Source organism: Pantherophis guttatus, chromosome 5, assembly GCF_059756535.1.
Source record: "Pantherophis guttatus breed Tessera chromosome 5, ASM5975653v1, whole genome shotgun sequence".
NCBI classification, from domain to species: domain Eukaryota; kingdom Metazoa; phylum Chordata; class Lepidosauria; order Squamata; family Colubridae; genus Pantherophis; species Pantherophis guttatus.
Genome location: NC_142067.1, coordinates 74,982,340 through 75,008,862, shown reverse-complemented (window position 1 = coordinate 75,008,862; position 26,523 = coordinate 74,982,340). Strand labels below are relative to the sequence as shown.

The 26,523-nt window shown below is 46.3% G+C and overlaps 1 protein-coding gene across 3 annotated transcripts in view; it reads left to right on the top strand.

The window, feature by feature from the left end:
- C5HXorf58 (chromosome 5 CXorf58 homolog) overlaps positions 1-26,523 on the top strand; it is an 83,711-nt gene that overhangs the window by 42,837 nt on the left and 14,351 nt on the right. For all 3 annotated transcript variants that reach the window (XM_034433179.3, XM_034433180.3, XM_087871343.1), the window contains 2 exons: positions 12,731-12,960; positions 16,138-16,279. In XM_034433179.3, the coding sequence (XP_034289070.2) occupies positions 12,731-12,960; positions 16,138-16,279 (372 nt within the window). The remainder of the gene's footprint in view (positions 1-12,730; positions 12,961-16,137; positions 16,280-26,523) is intronic.

Below are 26,523 nucleotides of genomic sequence, written 5' to 3'. Positions count from 1 at the left end.
TTATAGTTTCGATTTCCCTTCTCCGGAGACTTAGGGCGGTTTACAATGCGTTAAGCAATAGCCTTCATACTTTTGTATATACCTGCTTAGTAGGGCTTTCGGGCCCCCCAAGCAGTGTTCTTTTTTATACAAAGTCAGCTTATTGCCCCCACAATCCGGGTCCTCATTTTACCTACCTCAAAAGGATGGAAGGCTGAGTCAACCTTGAGCCTGGTGAGATTTGAACTTGCAGTAATTGCAGGCAGCTGGTGTTACTTAACAGCACTTGAGTCTGCTGCGCCACCAAGGCTCTTACAAGACATCTTCTATGGGGAGGGGGAGAAGCCGGAGCTTGGAGCTGAGCCATCTGTGCAGCTAACAAAGCTACTTGCTGCTGAAGCTGCGTGTTTTCGGCACAGAGCTGATCCATTATGATCGAGGTTTGTTACTAATTATCCTCGTTAGTCCGGAAAACAAACTGTTGTGACCCAGGCCCACGTAGTTGATATTAAATGCAAAACAGTTCCAAAAAACAGATTTTATTAAAACAGCTGAGAATTAAATCATTCTCAGTGTATTCTAAATGAAATGAAAACAAAGTCCTTAAAACACTAGTCTTTAGTTTATCTCTGACCTTGGGATAATTAGGCAAACCATCAAAAGCTTTTCTTGGCAACAGTTCAGGAACAGAAGAAATAACTACAACCAAACAAGAAGCAATTCTCTCAATGGTTGTTTTCCGGCAAAGAGGCCAAGAGATGATTGGCCCCTCCCATAAGGCTTAAAAGGCCAGCAACGGCTCTTGGCCTCTTTGCCGGAAAACAACCATTACTCCTGAGTTGTCCTCTCTGCTTTAGCTGCTCCTGCCTTCTGGCAGCTCTTCTCATACATGCACTAGGAACAGGCTCCTCCTGTTTCTCTGCCTCTCTACTGTCAGCCTCTGGAGGCTCTGAAGTCCGCACATCACTCCCCAATGGCCCTGGCCCCATCTCTGCCTCCGACGCAGAGCCCTCATCTGGGCCTTCCCCAGCCTCCAGGACTAGGCCATGTTCTTCCTCAGCCTCATCGCTGTCCGACTCTGCTGCCAGCTCTGCAGGCTGCTGGCAGACCACAACATTCTCCAGATCCAGACCATCGTTAACAAACTGAGCCTAAACAGGAAGGAGGAGGTGTGATGAAACAAACAAATTACAACTCAGTCTCTGGCCAATCAGACAACACCCATTGCTTGGACTCTCACACAGCGCACATAGAACTAACGTTCAGGTAAGTACAACGTTCTTTTTGAAGTACATTAGAAGTTCTGCCATTGAGGAAGGCATTGAGGAATCTGGTAAGGATATATCTCTGAAACAATGATCCAACAGGTCATGGGTTGCCTAGTTATTTTTAATAATTTAAGATGAATGCTTCCAAAAAAGAAAGCAGGTTGTTGCCCAAGAATTCCAGAATGGGACTTTTCGCCTCCGTCTCTTTGCCTTGCCAGTTTCACCTTAAGGTTTTCGCCTCTGCGTTATTAGCCACAAACTTTTATCCTCGGCTAACCCATCCCCAATCTTTCGCCCCGGCACATCGGCCACGGCCCCTACGTCCCAGTCCCTTTGCCGGGGCCCATTTGTTGAAGTACATTTCGCGTCAGGCTTTTGGCCTCCCAGGACAATTCTCAGCCAGCCAATTGGTGCAGGGACTCGGGGGCTTTGGGAGTGGAAGAGCGGGGGCTGCAGTTCAGAGGGAGGCTCAGGAGGGCCAACAACACCCCCCCCTTTGACCAAAGTGCCTGAGACAAGGACTGGTTCGCATCGCCACAAACTGCTCGCCTGTCAGTTCGGAGCCTCTCCCAAGGCTGCTGAGAGCAGCGCAGTGGTGGGGTAGGGGCGGGGTGTCGAGTGTCGAACAACCCCTCGACACAATATCCTGGGGAATATGAAACACCTGAACATGAGCATCTGTGCAGATCCAGAATGAGATGGAACAGACCCGGAAGAACACACACGGTGGAGGGGGTATTATAGCGTGTAGGATGGCACGGTGATATTAGGTGATGGACGGTATAAGGAAAAAAAGAGGGGGAATAAATCCATCAATGTCAAACAGATCCCAGTGACAGGAGAAGATAGTAAAAACCCGGAAGTAAGGGCGACCTGTAGGTAGCCAGAATGGGATAAGCAGTGCGGTTACTTTAAATTTGTAATAGAGCAAAGGAGGGGCGCTTGAAGGGCGTTCTATAAAGCCGGAGGCACGGGAGAAACAGCCGTCTCCGACTTTGCTTCTCACCAAAGAACTTCAGCGCTTACTGTTTGACCATCGTGTAAGCTATGATTAAACCAGATAGATTCCTCTTCTGAGCATGAGTGTGTGTGTGTTTATCCGGTGCAGCACAGGTGGTTCCAAGTGGGGCTGACAGAAAGTTGGAGACGCTTTTTCTTTTCTTGTACTGAGCAGTGCTGTGGAGTCGGAGTCGAGGAGTCGGAGTCGGAGGAAATTTTGGGTACCTGGAGTCGGAGTCGGAAGTACAAAAAACTGAGGAGTCGGAGTCGGAACATTTATCTCCCGACTCCATAGCCCTGACAGTGCTGTGGAGTTGGAGTCAGAGGAAATTTTGGGTACCTGGACTCGGAGTTGGAGTCGGAAATACAAAAAAACCCTGAGGAGTCGGAGTCAGAGTCGGAACATTTATCTCCCGACTCCACAGCCCTGGTACTGAGGACGGGAGCAGCTGCAATGCCAGAAGGAACGGTGGATGACGCTTCGGTGTTGGACTTGGGGGCAGAGACGGAGGCAGAGGAGAGTGCGGCGCCTGAGGCATGTTGCGAACAACAAGTAGTACGCCCCAAACAGAGAGTGGTGTTGCCGGTGCCAGAAAGCAAGCAAGAAAGCCAGGACTTATTGGGGACAGAGGCTGTTCAAACATCGTCTGGGAACTGGTGGCAAAGTACCGCTATACTGGGGAAATTGAGGTTTCGGGCGTCAACAACCCCCCCATGGCCCTGCAATTCCAAGGATGGCGGGAGAGGCAATGGCCAGAAGAAGAAGATGGGGATTGGAGTTATTCCACTGGCCCCGGTGTGACTACGTTGGATATGTTGAGGGAGAGGTTTGGGGAAGCCAGCTTCCGGGATGCCCCTTCCTGAGGTTGGACCGTCAGCAGGCGGAACCTCTGAGTCCAGGGTGCGTTTGGCTAGTCCCAAGTTGCGGGCAGACCCCAGCAGATATAGGAGTGGAGGGGAAGAAGAGTCTGCTTCTCAGGAAGGGGGTTCATCGGTAGGCGAGGGATTACGCGGTGCAGTGCAACCCCGCAGTCATATACACCGTGAGGAAAGGGAAAGGGAGCCTGTTACTAGACGAACACAGTCACGAGAACGTAGGGGTCCTCGGGCTGGGGAGGGGGCTGGTCGTGGCCGAGACCCGGCGGGCCCCTGGGTTCCAGGACCATGGATACCGCAAGTACCCTGGGGTTTTCCTCCCTTACAAGCTACGTTTGTTGGGAACCCAGATCGTGTAGCTCTGTTTCTCAGTCAGGTAATCAGCTACATGGATGCCTACGGACATTGTTATTCTTCTCAATGGGCCAGGGTAGTGGCTGTTACAACAGTCTTAATGGGCGAGGCAGCTGACTGGGTAGCAAGTTTACATACTATGCATGCTCGAGAACTAGCGGATCTAGGCCTGTTTCTGGAAGCATTATGGAGCAGGTTTGAGGACGATGCCAGTGCCCAGGTTGCTGCTGAAGGTGATTTAGTTTCTTTAAAGCAATGCAGCCGAGCAGCCAAAGACTATGTTAAAGAATTCCGTACGTTGGCTGGTCGAGTGAGGGGCTGGCCTGAACGCCTGTTAGTTCACCATTTCCATATGGGTTTGGATAGAGAACTACGGCAAGCCTGCGTTTATAGGGGTCTTGGCCCTTATATAACAGCCTGGTACAAGGCAGCTATTGAATTAGATGTTGGTTTGAAGGAGTTCTGTACACGAAGTGACACCGTGGCTCCACAATGAAAGGTGTTGGAAAAGCCGCCAGTAGGGCGGGGAGGTGTCCGAACCTATGCCCCTACAGGAGTAAGAGGTGCTGCTTCTTCACGACGACAATTCCGGTGTTACCGTTGTGATCAGGAGGGTCATAGGGTGCTTGACTGCCCACTCCCTCCCCTCCGGGGCCCGGCTGTACCGACTACAAGTTCCAGCAAACAGACGAGCTTACGCTCCAGACCATCGGAGCGCTCCCGCATTGCAAGTCAATCAAAGAGTGGTAAGCCCGGTGGTCGTGACGAGAGTGGTCGTTTCCCTGACGTCCGGACACCGGTGGAGGAGGAGCTTACCGAGGAGGATACAAAACAAACAGATCCTATGGTATGTGATCCTATCCGTCCCTTTGTTATTCAGGTAACATTGAACCATCCTAGGACGGGTAGGATAGAACATCAAGGGGCCTTGGTAGATACTGGTTGTACCCGTTGCTTGTTACGGAGATCGATAGCAGACAGTTTAGGTATTCGCATTTTGAAGTTACAGAAACCCATCATTTTTGAACAAATGGATGGTTAGACGCTAGGTGGACAACTGGCTAGTCATGTAACAGCGAGTAACACTCGGAATTGGGAATCATCAGGAATTAATACAGTTTGTAGTCGTGGAGAAGATGATTGAACCTATAATTTTAGGCTTATCATGGTTAGATAAATGGAAGCCTACCATCTGGTGGGAAGGGGGTTTTCGCAAATTGCGGTTGGCAGTAGGCCCTACTCCACCTGAAGACAACCAGACTACAGGAGCAGTGGGGAAGGAGATACTGTGTTTAGAGAAGGTCCCACATGTATACAGGGATTTGTGGCGGGTCTTTAGTGAAAAGGAGTGCGAAACCCTTCCACCCCACCGTCCTACAGACTGCGCGATAGAATTAAAACCTGGTGTTACCCTACCCAAACCCCGTATGTATTCCATGACCCCCCTCGAGATGCACTTTGGTGCGTCGACAGTTCTGGTGGCCACATATGAGCAAACAGATAAAGACATATGTACAAGGTTGTCCAGTCTACATAAGAGCCAAACTGTTGTCAGGAAAACCCCTTGGTTTATTACAGTCTGTGGCTGACCCACATAGGCCTTGGGAGGATATTGCCATGGATTTTATTGTAGAGTTGCCTCATAGCAAAGGACATAATGTAATATGGACAGTCATTGACTTATTTTCCAAGCAGGCGCATTTTATTCCCTGCAAAGGACTACCATCTGCAAGACGTTTAGCGAAACTTTTTGTACAACATATATATCGTCTTCATGGTGCTCCCAAGCAAATAATTTCAGATAGAGGTCCCCAATTTACCACTCGGTTCTGGAGAAATTTCTTAAAACAAATAGGAACAGAACAGGGGTTCTGCGTTCCATCCAAACACCAACGGAGCAGCTGAAAGGGCCAACGCCATGGTAGAATGATACCTACAATCTTATGTGTCGTACCAACAAGCGGATTGGTACAAACTCTTACCTTTTGCAGAATCAGCATATAACAACACTGTGCACAGCAGTACAGGGTATACACCTTTCCAAGTAGTTTCTGGGAAGGAATTCCCAGCCATCCCAGACCTAGATGTACAAACGACAGGTCCACATAATCCAAGAGAATAGACAGAGAAGGTGAAACAGAGTTGGCTACATATCAAAACTGCACTAGAAAAAGCATCTAAGGCATATAAAACCCAAGTAAATAAATGGAGACGAGACAACCCACCATTTAGGATAGGAGAGAAAGTATATCTTTCTACAAATATATCAATTTACGTATGCCCAGTAAAAAACTGGGTCCTAAATATATAGGTCCCTTTACCATCACCAAAATAATAAATCCCATGACGGTATCATTAAAACTACCCCCATTACTGAAAAGAATACATCCAGTATTCCACAGAAGTCTCCTAAAATCAGCAACCAACATAAGGGATACAGGGACACGTCCAGGACCCGTAACAGGAAACATATACGAAATCAGAAAGATACTGGATTCCAAAATATATCATGGTAGGATTAGGTATTTAGTACGCTGGAAAAGGTATCCTGATTCCAAGGCATCATGGGTAAAAGCTAAAGACGTAAATGCTCCACGCTTGCTAAAACATTTCCATGAGAAATACCCAAACAAACCAGGCAGACACGCCTCCAACTAATGATGTTGATAGATTGTTTTTGTGTCCCTCCAGGAGGAGACCTGGTGGGGGGGGGCGCATGTCAAGTGTCAAACAACCCCTCGACACAATATCCTGGGGAATATGAAACAACTGAACATGAGCATCTGTGCAGATCCAGAATGAGATGGAACAGACCCGGAAGAACACACACGGTGGAGGGGGTGTTATAGCATGTAGGATGGCACGGTGATATTAGGTGATGGACTGTATAAGGAAAAAGGGTGGTGGGGGAATAAACCCATCAACATCAAACAGATCCCAGTGACAGGAGAAGATAGTAAAAACCCAGAAGTAAGGGCGACCTGTAGGTAGCCAGAATGGGATAAGCAGTGCGGTTACTTTAAATTTGTAATAGAGCAAAGGAGGGGCGCTTGAAGGGCGTTCTATAAAGCCGGAGGCACGGGAGAAACAGCCGTCTCCGACTTTGCTTCTCACCAAAGAACTTCAGCGCTTACTGTTTGACCATCGTGTAAACTATGATTAAACCGGATAGATTCCTCTTCTGAGCATGAGTGTGTGTGTGTTTATCCGGTGCAGCACAGGTGGTTTCAAGTGGGCTGACGGGGGGGCTGTAAAGGATGAGGGATCCATCACCTCGAATGGGAAGAGAAGAGTGGGGGGGGGAGAAAGAAAAAGAAAGAAAAGAAAAGAAAGGGGAGAGAAAGAAAGAAAGAAGACAGACAACCCCCCCCCCTTTGTCCAAAGTGCCTGAGACAAGGGCTGGTTCTCATCTCTTTCCTGGGAGGCCAAAAGCCCGACGTGAAATGTACTTCGACAAGTGGACCCTGGCAAAGGGACTGGGATGTAGGGGCCGTGGCCAATATGCTGGGGCGAAAGACTGGGGGCGGGTCAGCCGAAGAGAAATGTTTGTGGCTAATAACGCAAAGGCTTCACCTTAAGGTGAAACAGGGAAGGCGAAGTGACCGAGGCGAAAAGTCCTAGACCCCAAGAATTCTAATACTGTACCAGCCTCCTTGCTATCTAGCAATCTTGGATTCGATTGGGCTTCCTTTCTTAGGAAAGATTATAGAGAAAGTGATCGTGAGAATCTTTTTTTAAAAATATTTTTTTATTTATTTAGCTTTTACAAAATTAAAATACAGATTAAAAACAAGTACAAACATAACAACCAAACAAAAAACAATAATAAAAATGTGTGTACAACAAACATATATGTTTAAACATAAACATATTCAACATAAAATGTCCATCTTGATTGAATGCTGAAAAATATATCTCAAATACTGTATCTGATATTTCCCCTGCCCCTTGCATAATAGGTCTACAACAGTTACTATATTTCCATTTACCAGTATATATGCCAAAAATACTATGTTATATAAAAATATGTCCCTGACATGGAAATTGCAATGCCTTATTTATTTATTTATTTTATTTATTTATTATTAAATTTATATCGCCGCCTATTCTCCCATGGCGATTCAAGGTGGCTTACAAAATATAAAAACCACATTTAAAAACAATAAAACTAATTAAAAATCAAAAAATTAACGTAGTAATAAAATCCCCACTCCCCACCCCCCGTCCCGGAGAAAGTAGATCACACGAGCCATTTAATGGACTCTATCCCACTCTGGATTCCCCAGGCCTGCTGGCAGAACCAGGTCTTCAGCGCCTTCCGGAAGAGTATTAGAGTGGGGGCCATCCTAATCTCTGGGGGAATGATGTTTCAGAGAGAGGGAGCCACCATGGAGAAGGCCCTTCTTCTGGGTCACGCTAGGTGTATCTTCCTCGGAGATGGGACCTGCAGCATTCCCTGCCTTCCTGCTCTGATGAGTTGGGTCGATGAGACCGGCAAAAGACGGTCCCTCACATAACCTGGTCCCAAGCCATGAACTTGTTTAATCCATTGTCTCTAATCAAGTTAATTTTGCCATCTCTGCCAATTTTAAATCCATTCTTCAACAGTTGCCGACCCTTTTTCTTTCTAAAATTTGGCATTGACAATCTTTGCAGCAGTTACCATGTAAAGAAATAAGATCTCCAAACAGTTTTTCTTTCGATTTGTCCATAATGCCTAAAAGAAAAGCTTCAGATTTAATTAGTATTTGCATTTTGAGTATTTTCTGCCTTATCATTATTATGTTTGTCCAGTATGATTTACACACAAGACCACCACATGTGATAAAATATTCCTGGAATTTGATTATATTTCTAACACTTGTTAAAAGTTCCTGTATACATTTTTGCCAGTTTGTTCCTAGTCAAATACCATCAATATATCATTTTATAAAAAAATATCTTCAGAGAATCCTAATGAAATGGATTATCTGTTAAATAGTGGGTGGAGTGAAGAGGCAGAGAACAATGTGACTTCAGCTCTTTAATGTACAAGGAAACTCCAGCAAGGTCTGCCGGGTGGCTTGCCTTTTTATAGGGGCCGCCAGACGAATTGAACAATCACTTTAAATTATTCTTCCTGCCTGGATGGCGGAAACCTTCTTCTCTTCAGCTTCCTGATGAATATTCAACACCCCTCCCCACCAAGATAGGTCATTGACCAATCGAGGTTTGTCTAGCTAATGTAGTCCCGCAAATAGGGCGTCACAAATAGACGGGGCGTCGGGTAACTCGCTCCGACCTGTGCAGTTCAGTCAGTGTATCGGTGGCGGGCAGGTCAATTGTGACCAGAGTGGGATTGGGGGAGAACCCACAAGGGTCAAGGCCGGGTCCGGCAGAGGGCAGCGGCACTAGGGGTGCAGGGTTGGACATCAGGGAGGGGGCTAGAGCTCGATCTTACGAGGGCCATATGATCTGTACTATGGGTGGGAGGGGCAGATATGGTGGAAGCAGGGGGCCATATTATGTTATGGGAGTGCGCTCTCGCTATCTTTGAGCGATTGTGCACTCCGGTCCCCAAGGCTTCACTTGTTCCCCAGGTAGCACAGATTCTCAGGTCCTGGGCCTTCGGCTGTTGTTGTGCAACGCCAGATCCGTGATAAATAAGCCCCCCCTCATTTATGATCTTATTCAGGGGGGAGTGGATGTGGTGGGTACAACGGAGACCTGGTTGGGCCCAGAAGGGGGGGTGCCCCTGGTTGAAATGTGCCCACCAGGTTTCCGGGCATTTCATCAGCCGAGGGCTCAGGGTAGGGGTGGGGGGGTGGCAGTTATTATTAAAGAAAATCTATGTCCGAGGGAGACCACTGTACCTCAGATAGCCGGATGTGAATCCCTCCTGGTGAAGTGGGGTTGTGAGGTGCAGATGGGCCTGCTGATTACGTACTTGGCTCCCTGCTACGTGGCAGCGGCCCTGCCTGAGCTGCCTGACATGATAGCCGGGGTGGCGGTTGATACCCCCAGGCTTATGGTTATGGGTGATTTCAACCTGCCATTTGTCAGCGAAACATCTATGGCGGCTCGGGAGTTCTTGCCTTCCATGACGGCCTTGGACCTGACCCAATTAGTTCAAGGCCCTACTCACATGAGGAGGATACACTCTGGACCTGATTTTTGTCTCTGGTCAGTGGCAGAGTGATCTGGAAAGAGGGGATTTAGTCATCGAGCCCTTGTCATGGTCAGATCACTTCCTCCTTCGTATGGACTTTCGAACCGCTACACCTCGCCACAGGGAGACAGAACGGATTAGATGGTTCTGTCCCAGGCGCCTGATGGACCTGGATAGGTTCCTGACAGAGCTTGGCCCATTCCCTGAAGCTCTGGCTCATGACACAACTGAAGAGCTGGTGGTCGCCTGGGATAGGGCAGCCGCCGGAGCTCTGGATCGTGTCGTGCCTTTGCGGCCTCTGACCCGGTACCGATCTCAACTGGCTCCCTGGTTTTCCGAGGAGCTGAAAGAGATGAAGCGCCAGAAAAGACGCCTGGAGAGTGATTGGAGGGCCAGTCGCTCCGAATCTGACCGAACACTGGTGAGGTCTCATATTAAGATCTACCTAGTGGTGATAAAAGCGGCAAAATTTAATTATTTTTCTGCTCTTATCGGATCTGCAGAGAACCGCCCAGCAGCCCTGTTTAGGGTGACCCGCTCCCTCCTTCATCTGGGAGCGAGGGAAGACCCCTTGTAGGGCAGGGCTGAGGATTTTGTGCAATTCCTGCATGACAAAGTCACTCAGATTCGGGAAGGTCTGGACTCTGATTGGGTAGATCCAGATGGAGTGATGGAGGGGGGTCTTGAGAATGTTATCTGGGAGGGGTTTGACCCTGTGACTCCGAGGACGTGGACAGGATTCTGGGGAGGCTTAGTGCTGCCACATGTTTATTGGATCCGTGTCCCTCCTGGTTGGTGCTGGCCTCCCGGGAGGTTACACGAGGCTGGCTCCAGGGGATTATTAACACTTCTTTGAGTGAGGGCTACTTCCCCCCCTCGTTGAAAGAGGCGGTGGTGAAGCCTCTCCTCAAGAAGCCTTCCCTGGACCCAGCTGTATCGCCCAGTCTCCAACCTTCGCTTTGTGGCGAAGGTTGTTGAGAGTGTGGTGGTGCGACAACTGCCCCAGTACCTGGATGAAGCTGATTATCTAGACTCTTTCCAGTCGGGCTTCAGGCCAGGGCACAGCATGGAAATGGCATTGGTCGCATTGGTTGATGATCTCTGAAGGGCTTGGGACAGGGGTTGCTCCTCTGACCTGGTCCTATTAGATCTCTCAGTGGCTTTTGATACCATCGACCATGGTATCATGCTGCGACGATTGGAGGGGTTAGGAGTGGGGGGCACCGTGTTGCGGTGGTTCTCCTTCCTCTCCGACCGTATGTAGTTTGTGTTGGCAGGGGGGCATAAGTCGACCTCGCGGTGCCTTGTATGGGGGTGCCACAGGGGTCAGTCCTCTCGCCCCTTCTGTTCAACATTTATGTGAAGCCGCTGGGCGAGATCATCCGTGGTTTCGGGGTGAGATTCCATCAGTACGCTGACGATACTCAGCTGTACATCTCCACCCCGGACCACCCCAATGATGCCCTTAAAGTGATGTCCCAGTGCCTGGAGGCCGTGCGGATCTGGATGGGGAGAAACAGGCTCAAACTCAACCCCTCCAAGACTGAGTGGCTATGGCTTCTGGCGTCCCGGTATAGTCAGCTGGTTCCATCGCTGACTATTGGGGGTGAGATCCTGGCCCCCTCAGAGAGGGCTCGCAACTTGGGTGTTCTCCTGGATGCACAGCTGTCTTTGGAAGATCACATGACGGCCGTGGCCAGAGGAGCTTTCTATCGGGTTCGCCTGATGCACCAGTTGCGTCCCTTTCTGGTCCGGGATGCCCTGCGCACGGTCACTCATGCCCTCGTCACATCCCATTTGGACTACTGCAACGCTCTCTACATGGGACTCCCCTTGAAGAGCACTCGGAGGCTCCAACTGGTCCAGAATGCGGCCGCGCGGGTGGTTATGGCTGCGACTCGGCGCACCCACGTAACACCCCTCCTGCGTGAGCTGCACTGGTTCCCGGTGGTCTTCTGGGTGAGATTCAAGGTGTTGGTCACCACCTTTAAAGTGGTCCATGGCTTAGGACCGGGATATATACGAGACCGCCTTCTGCCATCAACAACCTCCCACTGGCCGATACGCTCCCACAGAGAGGGGCTCCTCAGGGTGCCGTTGGCCAAACAATGCCGACTTGCGACACCCAGCCTTCTCTGTGGGAGCACCAGCCCTGTGGAATGAGCTGCCCCTAGAGCTTCGTCTTAGCCCCGACCTGCGTACTTTTCGCTGCGCCCTTAAGACCCTTCTGTTCCAGCAAGCCGGACTGGCCTAATATGAATTTTAAATGGGTGTATGTGTGTTTTTAAATTGAGGGTCAATTTTATATATTCAATTTTAATTGGTTTTAAATTTTATAAATCTATGTGTTTTTAATATGGCTGTATACCGCCCTGAGTCCTTCGGGAGAAGGGCGGTATAGAAATCTAATAAACTTTCAAACTTTCAAAGTTTCAGTTGGCCCTGTTGCTACCCCCTGTCTGTCCAATGGATCTGTCAGCCTCTATGATGCTTGCTTGCTTTCGGTTCCATTGTAATGGGAGGGGGGAGGTATTGCAGATATTTGGGAGGGTGGGGAAGTGAGCTGGTGGAGATATCTCGAAAAAGAGAGGAAAATTCTCACTGTCTTCATAGCAGCTGCAGAGGGAGCTGATAGCTGTCAAAGTCAACCATTCCAGCACACCAGATAGAGGGGACCGTCTGAAGAAGTACCCCATATGACAACTTGGGGAGATGTGGATTGGACACTCAACCTGGGTCCTTGGGGGGAGGGATTTCGGGATGCTTTCAATATGTAATTTTTGTGCCTATTGAAGAATCCTTAAAACATAGATGTGCATCAGGCTTTGGGATCTCATAGAGCCTATTAAATGGTTATATTGCTCCAGTCTATTCTCTGTCTTTTTATTATTGTATTTTAAATGTAGGTTTTCATTGTTTTTAATGGTAGAAGATTATGGTTTTATTTATGTTTAACTGAGAATATGCCACTGAGAATCATATGCAAGTGAGATGAGCAGCCATATAAATTTAATAAATGAATAAAATAAATATATAATTCAGCTATCCAAACTTAATTGGATTATAATTAACATTTCATAAATATTGTTTGTTTATGGCTTTCTAGTATGCCAGTCATATGGATGAAACTCCAGCATATTATGGTGGCAGACATAATTGTTGGAGAAGGCTGACATTGGAAAATTGGCCTAGAGCAATGATAGTGTATGACATCATGGATTATGCATACTCTGGGAAGCTGTCTGCTCGACTTAGAGCCAAACTTCCATTTCTGTTGCTGAAACCACAGAACGAAGAGACATGCCGTGCTCAAATCCTGGCTGTTTGTCAAATTAGGTAAATAAAGTCAATTGTCGCCAAATTTGATTGCTAACTTTCTTTGGAATGTCTTTCTTCACTTTTACTTTTATTTATTAAAAAACAGATAAGAATTAATACCAAGAGAAATGTCATATTTGTAACTACAATATACCGTATTTTTCAGACTATAAGATGCACTTCCCCCCCAGAAAAAGTGGGTGGAAATGTCTGTGTGTGTTGTAATATAGCTGAAGCCCCGCCCACCTGCCGGGCCCCACCCTTCAGCTTCTGCCTCCCAGCAATTTGCCTCCTTGCAGCAAACAGCCTGGTGAGCTTCAGCACAGCCTGATTTAGCACAAGCAGCTGATTGGCAGTTGGATCTGCCTCTTGGAATACCATCAATCAGCTGTTCCAGGCTGTGGGGATTGGTGCCATCAATCGGTGCTGGCACCGCCCATTGCCGCTGCCACCTATCGCCGCCTCCATGCATCCCGTTTTTGGCCCGTTCCAGATGGTGGGGATAGGTGGCAGCGGCAATCCCTGCCAAAAACGTGACGCACGGAGGCTGAAAATGGAGCATGCGGAGGTGGCGATAGGTGGCAGTGGCAATGGGCAGCACTGATGGGCGACAGTGATCCCCACAGCCTGGAACAGCTGATTGGTGGTATTCCGGGGCCCAAAAGAAAATAAGACCAGGTCTTATTTTCGGGAAAACATGGTAATGCCATCTTAATATCTTCTTAGTACTACAAAAGGGAGGCAATACAATTTTACATGTTGCAGTAGGAATATTTGGTTTGCACATTTGTCCATTATTTTAATTACGAGAATATACTATAAATATTAGAGTGGATGTGATAACATAGATCTGACATTGGTTGATCTCAAGCTAAAAAGAGTTAGACTAGGTTAGTATTTGAATGGGGGTCTACCAGAAAATACCAGGTCTGTGGAGTAGATTTTTTCTAGAATATTTTTCAGCCTTTCAGATATTATATTTAAACCATAGGCTAATGCGCAGATATAAAAAAGCAGAAAATTGTTTTAATCATAATATTGTATGCATAGGAAGATGACCCTATGTTTAAAATACCCTCCCTTTCCCAAATGAAAAGGAGTTATGAAAAAATTGTGAATATAACAGGGGTGTCAAATTTGCGGCCCATGGGCCGGATGCATCATGTGCTGGCCACCCCCACCTCCATTTTAGTGAAGGAGAAAAAAATTGTGATACGTCACATGATGACAACATGATGCGAGTTTGACATCCCTGATATAGAAAGTTTGTGTAATATACAGGAACCCACATTATCAACTGAGGACATACAAATAAAGTATGCTTGTGATATATTTGGTATACCTATTTGTGTCTATGTTTATATATCTGCTGCAAGCTACATTCCTCACCATCCAACCCCCAAAAGGCAGAGATGATTGTATTAGTAACTGTTCATTAAAAAAACAACTTCCTGTAAAATAGTCCCATTTAAGCAATAATTCATACTGATCTGCATGTACCAATTGTTCTTTCTCTCATACATAAATCTGTATTGCACATAGAAACATATCATACATGCATTCCCCTTCCTCTTCCATCAGGAATAGCAAAAAAAAAAAAAGAGAGAGAGAGAAAAGTACACCAGCAAATGGAGTAAGTATAGGTGAAGGAAAGGAATGAGAACACATTTGGATGGCGGTGAGACAGAGGGAAGCAATAATTGGATAGAGAAGGAAAAAGGGAAAGAAACTGTATTTGGTCATTATGAAAAAAAGATATACATTCAGCAGGCAAAGAATCCCCCTCCCCTTTCAGTCTAGATTCAGATCAAGACATGGTATGAGACAGTATTGGTGAAATTTGTTGCTTGCCTATGGAAGGCAGGAAATGGAAGTAATGCATCCATCCTTCTTGACCTCTCAGCAACTTCTAATACCATCAACCATAGTATTGATGGTTGTCTTGGACTCATAGCTTCCATTCAATGAGCAAGTGGAAACTATGGACAGGAAATCCTTGGCACAACTACATGTAGTGCAAGCATTCTTGAACTGGGACAATCTGCTCAACATCACTTAGGCTGAAGTTACTTCTCAAGTAATTTGGATTATTGTATGAGGCTGCCCTTAAAGAAAATCTGGAAGATGGAGGTGCTCTAGAATCTAACAGTGTTGGTGGGTTATGGATGCACCTTAATGCATCAATGTAGTGGATCTCTCTCCTTTGCGAGGGGCCTTGTTTCCCAGTAGGCTTCCAAGTGCAATTCAAAGTACTGGGTCATGACCTTTAAAGCCCTTAATGGCATGCATCTCAAACATTCCAACAGAATGGGTGTGCTGCAGTTCCCTAACCTTAAAACAATGCCTTCTGACAGAACCAGAATTACTTTTCATTTGTGGCACCTGCCATATGGAATGAGCTCCCCTTTAATATTTGAACTGGCCTCAATCATGTTGGTTTTAAGAAAGCCTTGAAGACCTAGGTATTCTTTCAGACCAAAATATTAGGTGGCTTTATCCTGAGAGGTTGAATATATGTCCAATTGTGTTATTGGTTTTCATTTATGATATTTTTTACATTATGATTTGTTTTATGGCTGTACGTTGTCCAAAGTTGCATACAATATTTGCAAATAGGGTGGCCATGTAATCTTAAATTTAAAAATAACCTAAATAGTAAATGAGCTTCAGAGATTATTTTTAAGGCATCCATGATTTTCAGGTATACTTAGATATTTGCATTTATTTCCCATTTCTTCATTTTCATCAATCATGTCATCCACCAATTCACAGTATCATTTAGGAAAAAATAGTGCCTTGGATACTATTAGAAACTTTAAGTCACTTAATTCACTGCTTTCCAGAAGTGAGGGATGAGAAAGTAATATCAATGTAAATTTGCACACATGTTCCTTAATAGGAATAAAAAAAATAGCAACATGATCTTCCAGAAGTGTCTGTAGTGACATTAATTATCTTCAAAACATGTGCAATTTTGTGACTGAGGCCACACCCTTGTTATGTGCGCTGGGATTTCAGTCATCTGGCCATGCTCACTATTTTGAAGCCAATTGCTATATACATCTCTGCTTCAGAGCACAAAAATAATAGTTTTCACAGTATTTATTTTAATATTTAATGACATTTCACATCCATAGTAGCATTTGTACTGTAGGATCTGTGAAAATAATGTTCAAAACACCAGTTCTTTTCTAGGTCTATGTCACCTGGTTTCATAACTACCTCCCTATCAAGACAAGAACAAAAGGCAGCCCAGAGAATGTCACAACGCCGCTCTTATCAAGCTAGGCAGAAGATTGCAAAAATGAAGAAAGTTTATAAAACTGCAAAAGAAGAGGTAAGCACATTTATTTTTTCAGGCACTGATCTACTCATGTATTTTACAGGCACTGATCTACTCATGTATTTTTGCAGGCACTGGTCTACCCATTTATTTTTGTGGGTGGTGGAGGCGGGGGTGGGTGGGAACCTTTTTCGGTGACGTCATATCGTCACCGCTATTGGCTCGGCGGAACCGGGAGGAACCCACCACTGGTTCAAATGGTAGGATATAATTTAATTGTACTGTATATGGATGGCATACTTGTATATGGTATGAGATAACACCTGAAAAAAGAGAATAAAACAGTTGCTGTGGCTATTTTTTTCTGTTATTATCCAATCTGATAAAAAACATATTTTTAAGAGGGATGCTTTGCTGGCCAATGAATTTTGTGATAATATGGTTTGAGCATGTTATGAATCAAATTATTAGAAAATAGTTTCCACCTTCCAAAACCATAGTGGTCCAGTGAAGTACATAATTTGGCCAAGGATTTGCTATAGTTCATTTTGCCTCAAAGGTTTAAAAACAAACCTTTCCATCTCTTATCCTGATCTTTACTTGAAAAGAACGTACTCTGACTTCAAGTGGGATTTATTACCTAGTGATAAGACTGTTTTATATAGACCTGGTTGATGTTTTAGTAACATCAACATCTTCATACATTATCTTCTTTCTCTGCAAATTCAACTTCATATTATAACTTTATATTATTGTAAGTGTCTCTCCTCTCCGTTCAAGAAAGTAAACCTCTTGAAACAATCAACATTTCAAAAGGAACTTTTATTGAAGGAAAGGGATTACAGGACAAACTAAAGAATGCACCCAAGCTCCCTCACCACAAGAATGGCAGCATCACGATAGGGATCTATGCAGGGGTGAAATCTAATTTTTTTCCCTACTAGTTCTGTGGGCATGGCTTGGTGGGGGGGTGTCCTGTGACTAAGTGGGCGTGGCCAACTCAATGTCACTCACAGCCACGCGCACTCAGTCACAAGACCCCCCCAAGCCACGCCCACAGAACCCGGTAGGAAAACATTTTAAATTTCTATTCTGCCGCCCGCTCACCACCCGCTCTCCCTTTGCTTTGGGTCAGGGGCTGGGGCTCAGAGATGTGCCATTCACTGAAGCCCCGGAGCTGCCGCCTGCTCACCGCCTGCCTCAGCTGGGTCAGGGAATGCACCATTCCCTGACTCCAGCCTTGCCGTGGAGCTGCCGCCCGCTCGTCCTTCGCCACTGGCATGTCATACTCCTTACCTTTCTCCCGCGACTGGCTGCCAGGGAAGGCAAGCACCTGAAAGTTACCGGAGCTGCTCTCCTTCTTGAATGTGCCACCACCATCGCTGCCCTGGTCCACGCGCCGGCTGCGCAAGCGCACACCCAACCTGCCACTGATGAATGAATGAAATAAATGGTGAGCACTTGCGTAGCCGGCGCATGGACCAGGATGGCGATGGTGGCAGCACATTCAAGGAGAGCAGCTCCAGTAACTTTCGGGCGCTTGCCTTCCCTAGCAGCCAGCCGCGGGAGAAAGGTAAGGAGTAGGACACGCTGCGTGGCGAAGAGCGAGCGGGCGGTGGCTCTGCATCAAGGCTGGAGTCGGGGAATGGTGCATTCCCCGACCCGGTTGGGGCAGGCGGTGGGCAGGCGGCAGCTCCGGGGCTTCGGTGAATGGCGTGTCTCTGGGGCCCAGCCCCCGACCCAAAGTGAAGGGCGATCAGGTGGTGAGTGGGCGAGTCATGTTGCTTTCTGGGCGTGTCGCTTCTGCCTGTTGGGCCACTTCCTGAAACTGGCAGCTCTGCAGCCAGCTGCTTTGCTTTTTTCCTCTTTTTCCTCATGGGAGGCTTGCGTGGTGGCACCAGCAGAAGCGCTGCAGGGAAGTGGCCCAACAAGCAGAAGCGCTGCACTCGGAAGAAGGGCAAGGGGGGCCAGTGGGCTGCAGAGGCTAAGGCAAGCTCTGGGGCGGCAGTGGTGCTCCAGGAGAGAGGACGGATATCCTGGGGCTGCATATGCAGTGCCTCCACCACTGTCTCTCTTGGCCCAAGCACATGCGCAGAGGCTCAAAAAACCAGGAAGTAATGACTTCTGGGCGGGTGGGCGGAGCCTCCAGCTGCCATCGCTACCGGTTCTCCGAACTACCAGCCATCATCGCTACTGGATCGCCCGATCCAGTCCGATCCGGGAGCATTTCACCCCTGGATCTATGGGATCTGACCATTATACAGTTCTCCATTGTAGTGGAGGCAGCATCCAGGAATCAGTTGTCCTCGTCTATCAGCCAATTAGACTGAGTCTGTCAAAGCAGCGAGGACACGCCTTCTGCCAATGGTCCCCAGCTTTTGACTCAGTCTTGGTCAAAGACACACATGGTTTTTTATTTTATTTTATTTTATTTTATTTCCAATTTATATACCGCCCTTCTCCCTGAGGACTCAGGGCAGTGTACAGCCAGAATTAAGAACATGAAATACAAATATTAAAAAACAATTAAAATATATATAAATTTGGCCCAAAAATTAAAAATCACAAACCAATTTAAAACTTTTAAAAATTTGTTTATTTTGTTTGTTTATTAGATTTGTATACCGCCCTACTCCCGAAGGACTCAGGGCGGTGAACAGCCATGAAATAAAACATATAAATACAAAATTTAAAATAGAAATAAAACAAGTTAGATAAATTTGGCTGAACCATATTTAAAACCCCAATAATTTAAAACCAAATTTCTTCTTAAACCAGCCCGGCATGCTGGTAAAAGTGGGTTTTAAGGGCATGGCGGAAGGCACTGAGGTCTTGGATTCTCCTTATCTCTGGGGGCAACTGATTCCAGAGGGTAGGTGCCCCCACAGAGAAGGCCTTCCCTCTGGGGGTCACCAGCCTACATTGTTTGGCTGATGGCACCCTGAGGAGGCCCTCTCTGTGGGAGCGCACGGGTCGATGGGAGGTCGTCGGTAGCAACAGGCGGTCTCGAAAATAGCTAGGCCCTATGCCATGGAGCGCTTTAAAGGTGATGACCAACAACTTGAAGCGCACCCAGAAAACCACCGGGAGCCAGTGCAGCTCGCGCAGGAGTGGTGTTACATGGGAGCGCCATGCTGCTCCTGTCACTACCCGCGTTGCTGCGTTCTGGACCAGTTGGAGCCTTCGGGTGCTCTTCAAGGGGAGCCCCATGTAGAGAGCGTTGCAGTAGTCAAGGCAAGAGGTGACGAGGGCGTGAGTGACTGTGCACAGGGAATCCCGATCAAGAAAGGGCCGCAACTGGCGAATCAGGCGAACCTGACAAAAAGTCCCCCTGGTTACAGCCGTCAGATGTTCCTCCAAGGACAGCTGCATATCCAGCAGGACTCCCAGATTGCGAGCCCTTTCTGTGGGGGCCAAAGACTCGCCCCCAATAGTCAGTGATGGAGTCAACTGACTATATCGGGATGCCGGGAGCCACAGCCACTCAGTCTTGGAAGGGTTGAGCTTGAACCTTTTCCTCCCCATCCAGATCCGCACAGCCTCCAGGCACTGGGACATCACTTCAAGGGCATCATTGGGGTGGCCTGGGGTGGAGATGTACAGCTGGGTGTCATCAGCGTGCTGGTGGTATCTCACCCCGAAGCCATGGATGATCTCGCCCAACGGCTTCACATAAATGTTGAACAGAAGGGGCGAGGGGGCCGATCCCTGCGGCACTCCAAAGATGAGAGGCCTCGAGGTCGACCTCTGCCTCCCTGCCAACACAAACTGCGACCGGTCGGAGAGAAAGGAGTAGAACCACCGTAGCACAGTGCCCCCCATCCCCAACTCTTCCAACCGGTGCAGCATGATACCATGGTCGATGGTATCAAAAGCCGCTGAGAGGTCTAACAGGGCTAGAACAGAGGAGCAACCCCTGTCTCGAGCCCTCCAGAAATCATCTACCAACGCGACCAATGCCTGAAACCCGACTGGAACGGATCTAGATAAGATGTTTCCTCTAGGAATTGTGGAAACTGTTGTGCAACCACACTCTCAACAACCTTCGTCACGAAGTGAACGTTGGAGACAGGACGGTAGTTGGCCAATACTACCTGGTCCAGGAAGGGCTTCTTGAGGAGAGGCCTCACCACCGCCTCTTTCAAGGAAGCAGGGAAGTGACCCTCACTCAACGAAGCGTTGATAACACCCTGGAGACAGCCTCGTGTAACCTCCCGGGAAGCCAGTACCATCCAGGAGGGACACGGGTCCAGTAAAAATGTGGCCGCACTAAGTCTCCCCAAAATCCTGTCCACATCATCGGAAGTCACAGCATCAAACTCCTCCCAGATAACATTCTCAAGACTATTCCTCGTCACCCTGCCCTGATCTACCCAGTCAGAGTCCAAATCCCCCCGGATCTGAGCGATTTTGTCATACAGGTATTGTCCGAAATCCTCCGCCCTGCCTTCCAAGGGATCCTCCCGCACTCCCGGATGGAGCAGAGAGCGGGTCACCCTAAACAGGGCGGCCAGATGATTCCCTGATGACGCAATAGAGGCGGAAAAGTAATTAAACTTTGCCGTCTTTATTGCCACTAGGTAGGCCTTAATATGCGACCTTACCAGTGTTCGATCAGATTCAGCGAGACTGGCCCTCCAACCGTTCTGCAGGTGTCTTTTCCGGCGCTTCATTTCCCTCAGCTCCTCAGTGAACCAAGGAGCCGCCCGGGATCGGCACCGGGTCAGAGGCCGCAAAGGCACGACTCGGTCCAAGGCCCCACCAGCCGCCCGATCCCAGACGGCTACCAGGTCCTCGGCCGAGTCATGTGCTAGATCCTCAGGAAATGGCCCAAGCTCCATCTGGAACCTATCATGATCCATCAGGCATCTGGGGCAGATCCATCTAATTGGGTCCGCCTCCCTGCGGCGGGGGGCAGCAGTTTGAAGATCCAGGCGAAGGAGTGAATGGTCAGTCCATGACAAGGGTTCCATGTCTATATCCCCTATAACAAGACCACTCAACCACTGGCCAGAGACAAAAATCAAGTCCAGAGTGTAACCTCCCTTGTGAGTAGGGCCATGAACTAGCTGGGTCAGGTCCATGGCCGTCATGGAAGCCATGAACTCCCGAGCCACCTCAGACGTTTCACCAACGGATGGCAAGTTGAAATCACCCATGACTAAAAGCCTGGGTGTATCTACTGCCACCGTGGCTATCACGTCAAGTAGCTCAGGTAGGGCTGTTGCCACGCGACAGGGAGCCAGGTACATAAGCAACAAGCCCATCTGAACCCCACGACCCCACCTCACAAGGAGCGACTCACATCCGGCTATCTGAGGCCCAGCGGTCTCCCTCGGACCCAGATCCTCGTTAATAATAACCGCCACCACCCCACCCCTCCCCTGGACCCTCGGCTGATGGAATGCTCTGAAGCCTGGTGGGCACATTTCAACCAGAGGGACGCCGCCCTCCGGGCCCAGCCAGGTCTCCGTAATACCCGCCAGGTCCGCTCCTCCCTCTTGTATAAGATCGTGAATGAGGGGGGCCTTGTTTACCACGGACCTGGCATTGCATAGCATCAGCCGAAGGCCCAGATCCTGAGTATCTAAGCCACCTAGTATCCGAGCGGAGCCTTGGGGACCGGGGCAAGCAATTGCTCTCAGACAGCAAGTGCGAGCCCCCAACACATGATATGGTCCCCTGCTCCTGCCATATCTGCCCCTCCCGTCTACCGTGCTGATGGTACAACCCTCATAGGTATCGTCCCCCATCCCTTTCCCAATCCCTCGTCTAGCACCCCCCGAATCGTTACCCTGTGCCGGGCTCGGCTCTGACCCTGGTGGATTTTCCCCCCCATCCCCCATAGTCGTCTTCCCAGTTTCTCTAAAAAGATTATTACAACCCTCCCTCCCAGAACCCTTAAAATCTTAAAAAATTTCCCTAGAAAACCCCACAAATACTTCTTTGGTCCATGCCATCTCTCCAGGCTCCAAAGTCCGTCATCGAGATAGGCCCTCGGTAATGTGGAGGGCCAAACCTGCGAGAGGGGAGCAGGGCGAGGAGTTCCAACACCGAATACATATAATCATTAGGGGAGACAAAGTCCAAGGGTAGGGGACCACCGATGGTCGTCAAACATCAGTTTTGTATACTTTATTAAGTTTTATATATATACAAGACAAAAATTTCATTTCTATTAACATCGGATCTGCAGTGTTTATACATATATACATAAAATGTCTCTGGTGTCACTTAGTCAGTTTGTTACTACTTATTTATCGTACCTTATACTCCCTCTTTAATTCTGTTGTTCATCCATTCGTACCACCTTTCCCACACAGTATAATACTCTGAGTTCTCATCGTTGTTTATTTCATACATTAATTTACTCATCTTTGCGCACTCCAGTATTTTCCTAATTATAAGTTCTTCTGGTGGCAGGGTTTTCTCTTTCCAGAGTTGTGCATACGCCAGTCTAGCAGCTGTGGTTATATGTATTTATTTATTTTTTAATTTGATTTATATGCCGCCCTTCTCCGGAGACTCAGGGCGGCTTACAATGCGTTAAGCAATAGCCTTCATACTTTTGTATATTTATACAAAGTCAGCTTATTGCCCCCACAAACTGGGTCCTCATTTAACCTACCTTAGAAAGGATGGAAGGCTGAATCAACCTTGAGCCTGGTAAGATTCGAACCTGCAGAAATTGCAGGCAGCTGTGTTAATAACAGGGTGCATTAAACCACTGTACTACCAAGGTATTATCAGATGAATCTTTTTCTTTCCATACCCCTTCTTTACTATTCCCAGGAGAAATATTTCCGATGTCAATTCTATATCTTCTCCAATTATTTCTTGTATCCATCTCCAAATTCTGTTCCAGTATCTTTTCACTTCGGCGCATGTCCACCACATATGAAAGAAGATGCCCTGACCATGGCCACATTTCCAACAGTTGGGGTGCATATTGGGAAACATCTTAGCTAGTCTGGCAGGTGCTAAGTACCACCTGTGAAGCATTTTGTACTGATTCTCCTTATATGTCGCGGCTCTAGTCAATTTATAGTTTTTATTCCATGCCTCTTCCCATTCGTTAAAATTTAAACTATGTCTTATGTTTTTTTCCCATACTCTCAATTGGTTTTTAGCTGTCTCTTCAGCTCTGTCCTCATCTAATAAATAGTTATATAGTTTGGCCAAAACTTTTTTCTCCGATCCCATCAAAATTTTGTCTAGTCCATTATATCCTAATTCTAAGCCATAATCTTCCTTATCTTTCTGATATCTTGATTTTACTTGTAAGTAGGTCCACTAAATTTATACCTTGGTGTCTCAGAGTGTCAATTGATTTAAGGTTTCCTCCCCCATCTAATATGTCTTTATATCTGCACATTTTCTCCATTCCCCACCTGTTTGGATAAATCAAGGCCTCCATCGTGGAGAGCCATTTGGGGACTTTTGTATAGTATCGCTGTCTAATTCCAGTCCATGTTTAGATAAGGGACTCCCTAATTTTATGTCTATGAAAGTAAGTTTTCTTTTTTTTGTCTGTGTCCCACAGGTAGGCATGCCACCCCTTCTGTAGGTCGTGGCCTTCTAAGGTTAGAATTCTCTTATTTTCCAATATGGCCCACTCCCTTATCCATACTAGCTTGGCTGCCCTGTAATACGATTCTCAATCTGGAAGTCCAAAACCTCCCATATTCCTTTTTCCCTGTAGAATTTTAAGTGAGATCCTCAGTTTTTTCCCATCCTATAAAAATTCCTGATGTTTTTATTTAGTTCTAAAAAAAATTTTTTGTCTAGGATCACTGGTATGTTTTGATACAAGAATAAAATTTTGGGAAGGATGTTCATCTTGATCGCAGCTATCTTGCCTAAAAATGATAATTTGATTTTCTTCCATCTGTCCAAATCTTGTTTCTAATTAGGGGAACATAATTATCTTCCTTTAGGGATGAGCACCTTTTAGTTATCCAAATTCCCAGGTATTTTATTTTTTTGACTACCTGTAATCCCAACGATTCTTCTATCTCTTTTTTCTGATCTTCAGTTACATTTTTAGTTAGTATTTTAGTTTTAGTTTTATTCAATTTAAAGCCTGCCACCTCTCCGTACTTGCCCAATTCCTCTAATACTTTTAGTCCGGATTCTAAGGGATCTTCTAATATTAGGGCCACATCATCCACAAATGCTTGCGTTTTGTAGACTTCTTTCCTGATCTTTAGACCTTTAATTTCTTCATTTTTTCTAATTTTTCGCAATAGGACTTCTAGGGCCAAAATAAATAATAGCAGTAATAGGGGGCAGCCTTGCCTTACCCCCTTCCTAATCTGAAACCTTCTTGTCCTGTCACCATTCACTAGAATGCTCGCCCTTTGGTTGTCATAAATAGTTTCTATCATTTTTACAAAATTTAATCCGAATCCCATTATTCTAATTTGGTTGATCATAAAATTCCAATTCAAATTGTCAAACACCTTTTGGGCGTCCAAAAAAATTAGGGCCATCTGCTTTCCGGGATGCTCTTCATAGTACTCCAGAGTGTTTAATACAATTCTCAAATTGTCCTTAATTTGCCTCCCCGGGAGAAATCCGTTTTGATCTTTGTGTATCCAAGTGTTTAATATTTTTTTAAGTCTCTCGGCCATTATACTCATGAACAATTTATAGTCAGTGTTAAGAAGGGATATTGGCCTGTAATTTTGAATTTGTTTTAGGTCGGCACCTTCTTTTGGTAGGAGTGTGACATGCGCTTCCCTCCATGTATCTGGAATTTTTGCACTCATCAAGGCCTCATTAAAAATTTCCACTAATTTTGGTTGTATTTTTTCTTCCAATTTTTTTGTATATTTCCCCTGGGAATCCATCCAGGCCTGGTGCTTTGTTATTTTTGATTTTGGAGAGGGCTGTTTTAAGCTCTTCCAGTGTTATTTTTCCATTAAGCATTTCCCTCTCTTCCTCCGTTATTTGTGGGAGCTCGGCGTTTGCCAGATATTGCTCTATATAGGGCTTCGTAGTATTCCCTTGCTCTTTCTAATTTGTCTTCTTTATTTAAAAGGTTACCCTTGGCATCTTCTAATACATGGATTTGCCCTTTTTCGTTTTCTTTTTTCAATTTGTAGGCCAACTACCTTCCCAACTTGTTGGCATTCTCGAAGTAATATTGTTTTGTTCTTTTTATTTTTAGGGCTAATTCCTCTTGGTCAAAGATGTTCATTTTGTGTCTCCACATCAACCTATTTTGTTTTGCTACTTCGTCTCCAGGATTATCCTGGAGCTTCCTTTCCGCTTCTCCTAAATGGTTAAGGATATCTTCCAAGGATTTCCTTTTTTCTTTATTTTTGAATGCATTGTGGGATATCACTACCCCTCTTAAATAGGCCTTCATAGCATCCCAGACTATTTCTCGTGGTGTTCCTTGGTTCTCATTTTCTTCAAAGAAGAGCTTTACTTCTTCCAGTTTTTCTATACATTCTTTGTCATTCAATGAGCCTCCATCTCTGTTGTTTCTTTCTCTTTATACTCTTCCAAATTATTTCAAGGGGGTTATAGTCCGCCCAAATATTTGGGCTAATATCTGCCGTCCTTATATCTAATCCCACCTTCCTGGTAACCCATGCCATGTCTATTCTAGACCATGACTTTTGCGGGTTGGAATAGAATGTATACTGTCTAACGTCTGGATGCAAGGTTCGCCATATGTCAATTAAATTTAATTCGTCTGCTAAATCAAAAAATGCTCTTGGAAAATTTGTTCTTTTATTTTTGTTGGATTTATTACTTTTATGATCTTTGTCCGGATCTACAATGCCATTGAAGTCACCTATTATGCAAATTTCATTGTGTGCCAATTTTCCTAATTGTTCATGGAGTTTTTGGAAGTATTCTCCCTGTTTTTTGTTTGGAGCATAGATGCCCACTAGTAACATTTTGGAATTACCTCTAGTGACCTCGATCATAAGAGTTCTGCCCTTCGTATCGTTATACTTTAATTCAGCTTCTATTCCCTTTTTTACATAAATTACTACCCCCCACTTTTTTTTCTCTGCTAGTGAAGTGAATACTTTGCCGTATTTTGTGTATTCTAGACAAGCGCCCTCATCCTTTTTTATATGGACCTCCTGTAGGCAGATTATATCTGCATTTTGTTTCGCTAACTTTGTGAGTGTTAACTTCCTCTTTTTGTAATCATTCAATCCGTTAACATTTATTGATATTAGTTTTAGATTATTCATTCCTGATTTCCTTGTCTGGTTCCTAGTTCCTGTTTGTTCTTACGGCTCTTACTGGTCTTGTTTTTTTCCCTTTGGCTT